Source organism: Ceratotherium simum, chromosome 7 (assembly GCF_057802395.1).
Source record: "Ceratotherium simum simum isolate JZ-2026a chromosome 7, ASM5780239v1, whole genome shotgun sequence".
NCBI lineage: Eukaryota > Metazoa > Chordata > Mammalia > Perissodactyla > Rhinocerotidae > Ceratotherium > Ceratotherium simum.
In genome coordinates, this window is record NC_141906.1 from 75016584 (window position 1) to 75019902 (window position 3319).

The 3319-nt window shown below is 42.2% G+C and overlaps 1 protein-coding gene across 1 annotated transcript; it reads left to right on the forward strand.

Annotated features, from left to right (window-relative positions):
* The first annotated feature begins 1047 nt into the window (after window positions 1–1047).
* Window positions 1048–1671, forward strand: LOC101391870 (olfactory receptor 8D4-like). Its single transcript, XM_014793667.1, has one exon. The coding sequence runs from the start codon at window positions 1048–1050 to the stop codon at window positions 1669–1671; it is 624 nt and encodes a 207-aa protein (XP_014649153.1).
* Window positions 1672–3319: the final 1648 nt, after the last annotated feature.

Genomic DNA, 3319 nt, shown 5'->3' on the forward strand with positions numbered 1-3319 from the left:
GCTGAGGAAGACTGGCCCTGGGCTAACATCTATTGCCAATCCTCTTCCTTTTTTTCCCTTTTTCTCCCCAAAGCCTGAGTAAATAGTTGTATGTCATAGTTGCACATCCTTCTAGTTGCTGTATGTGGGATGCCACCTCAGCATGGCCTGACAAGCGGTGCGTCAGTGCGTGCCCGGGGTCCGAACCCAGGCCGCCAGTAGCAGAGCGCACACACTTAACCACTAAGCCATGGGGCCAGCCCCTGAAATTATTTTCTTAATACTTAATAAAAACTGCACGTCACCAGTACCAAGGATTCTAGCTCTGTAAGATGTTTTCCTGGTTCAATCCATAATTGGTGATTGCCTGTTTGTTCCTGACACCAATGTAATCTTCAAAGGTACAAAAATTATTGACAGTTTTGACCTACTCAGATATTCTCCAATAATTTTTAAGATTACATTGTATTGGCTTTTTGTTTCTGTGTGCTTTATGATGCTCTTTGGCTACATACGATTCTGACATGAAAAATATAATCATCAGTGTAATTAAATTATAATATAATTATAATTCATCAGCTTAAAACAAACAACCTGTTTTAATTTAATGATCGATTGTTTATTTTTTCTGTCACAACAGTAATAGTACAATTACCAATCATGGAAACGTAGCTTTCTTACTTCCTATGATGTTTCTTTTTCCTTGTTTCATATCCCCTGTTTCCTGAAGGAAACAACCACATGCAATTATTTCACCCTGACTGAGTTTGTCCTCAAAAGATTAGTAGACCAATCAGAACCCAAGCTGCCCCTCTTACTCCTATTTCTAGGGATCTCTTTGGTCTCTGTACTGGGAAACCTGGGTATGAGCCTCCTAATCACTTTCAATTCCAGATCCAATCTCCCATGTACTTTTTTCTTGGCAATTTCTCATTTCTAGATCGTTAGTCCTCAATTGTTACCCCCTAACTCCTGGGAAACTTTGTATGGGAGCAAAATGTTATCTGCTGTCCTGGAAGTAGGACACAACTTTTTTTCTTTCGTGTTTTTGCTATTGCTGAGTGCTTTATGGCGTTTGCTATGGTATGTGATAGATATGTAGCTACCTGTAGTCGATTGTTCTATAATGTCACCACGTCCCAAAATGTATGCAGTGTGTTGAGGACTTGGGTCTATACCATGGCAACATTTGGAGTTGTAGCCCACATGATCTCCATGATCAGGCTTTCCTTCTGTGGGGACAATATCATCCACCATTACTTTTATGACATATTTTTTCTCCTAATGCTCTTCTGCTGCAAAACCTACCTAAATGAGCTTCTGGTGATATTTGTAGATGGATTCAGTCTGCTGGCAACAACTACGGCCATCATCATCTCTTATGCCTTCATACTTGCTAACATTCTTCAAATACCTTCAGCTGAGAACACATCTAAAGCTTTTAGCACCTGGGGCTCTTATTTTACAGCTATTGGGGTCTTTTATGGATCCATCATATTTATGTATTTTAAGTCGACATCCAGCAGCAGCAACATGGCCCGGGAGAAGGTAGCCTCTGTATTTTACACCTCAGTGATCCCCAAACTGAACCCTTTGATCTATAGCTTGAGAAATAAAGTTGGAAAGAATGTGCTGAGAGAAGTCAGGGGGAAGAGGTATGGACCACTCCAGACTAGTAGTCAGAATCACTAAAGGTCGTGGTAATAGTGTGCTCCTTTCTTTTTCTTAAAACTGTCTTTGCTTTCTGTTTTTCAAAAGTAACAGTTCATTCTCATTCCCTCTATCATAGCTGCTAGATGTCATTGCTTTTACTGAAGTTTGTGCAAGCACACACTTAAGCAAACTATCACATGATGTCATGATTCAGTGGGTCCTTGATAAATTTTGATGGGGTTTATTTTGAAAAATTCCTCTCAAGTGAATTTTCATCGTCCTTCTTCGTTCTCTACTGAGAACAATTGGAGTAGAATATTTTTTCCTTGAGGTAGGCTGCAATGACATTCACCTCCTTCTGCCTCACACAAGTAACTACACAACCTTCAAGATAGGTAGTATCAGACTAGGCTGTGACCAAAAAATAATAATCTTAACCCTTTATTATGGGGTGAGTTAAAAAATAATTGTGTACTTAGCTGATTTGATGGTCTCTTTATAGGTTCTCCTTTTTCATTCTGTCATATATCTTTCTTCTGAAAAGCATAGTTCCTAAATTAATGAACCTTCACAAAAATGAATGAAGAGATCATTAATAGTAAAACATCTAGCACATAGTAAGCCAGTGAAACTGTTTTCTGAAAGGACACTTCATCCTAGCAAAATCCATAGACAACTGACAATTCCGCCCTTCAGAAGTTCAGCTTCAGATGTCATCATCATGGTGGTGTGAGAGGATCCCTTTGCTTCTCCCCTTCAACTTACAGCAAGCAAAATATCCATACCCCAACAAAGCCTACATTGCCCAACACACCAGGATGCCAGAGAGATCAGTACATAGGAAAGTGGGCAGATTGCAGCACATACAGGAGGTGAAACGGGAAAATAGTGGAGGCGGTTCCCAGGATTCTGGCCCACTGACCACAGCAGCTGAGCCAGCTAGCCTTTGCCCCAGAGAACCTGGTGGACAGCAACAGAGGCACATGTGCAACTCCAGCCTTCCAGTCATAATGGCACCTGTGGCCACAGGGAGTAGAGCAGCAGCAGTGGTGGATCTCCATGACCCTCTGTCCCTGGCCGTGACTCAGAGCCTGGTAACTGCAGTGCGTGTGTGTACTAGACTCTGATCTCCCAACCGCAATGGTGGCTGTGGCCACAAGGTAACAAGCAACTGCAGAGGCAGTGCCCAGCAAACCCAGCTCCTCCCCACCCTGCCTTCCCCTTCCACGGCAACAGAGCTTTCCACGCAGATAATTCCAGATGCAATGGAGATGTCAGCCATCCCTGACCCCTGGTGGCAAAGCCAGTGACTGTAGTGACATCAGCAACAGCAAGGTATCAGTGACCCCTAGAGGTGGAGGCAGTGACAGTGACAGTACCAGCGACACTCCTAATAGAGGCAGTGGAAGATGGAGTGTGCAGATGCTCAAATATAGCCAGAGGAGCACAGGTAGGAAAAACCAAAAACAAGCACTATGGTGCCATCTACTGAAAAACAAAAGAAAAGCCCCTAATCTCCAACAGGTTGAACGGTTTCTATCAAAACAAACTAAGCCATAACTAAATAAGAAAAGTGTTTGCTACAACAAATATGCTGGAAGAGAAATAACTCAGCAAGAACCATGAAAAGCCATGGTAATACGGTATCACAAAAAGAAAATAAAAATTCTCCAGAAACCAAATACAT

Excerpts from the sequence above, each read along its gene's own strand:
- LOC101391870 (XM_014793667.1), top strand. The coding sequence starts at position 1,048 with ATGGCGTTTGCTATGGTATGTGATAGATATGTAGCTACCTGTAGTCGA.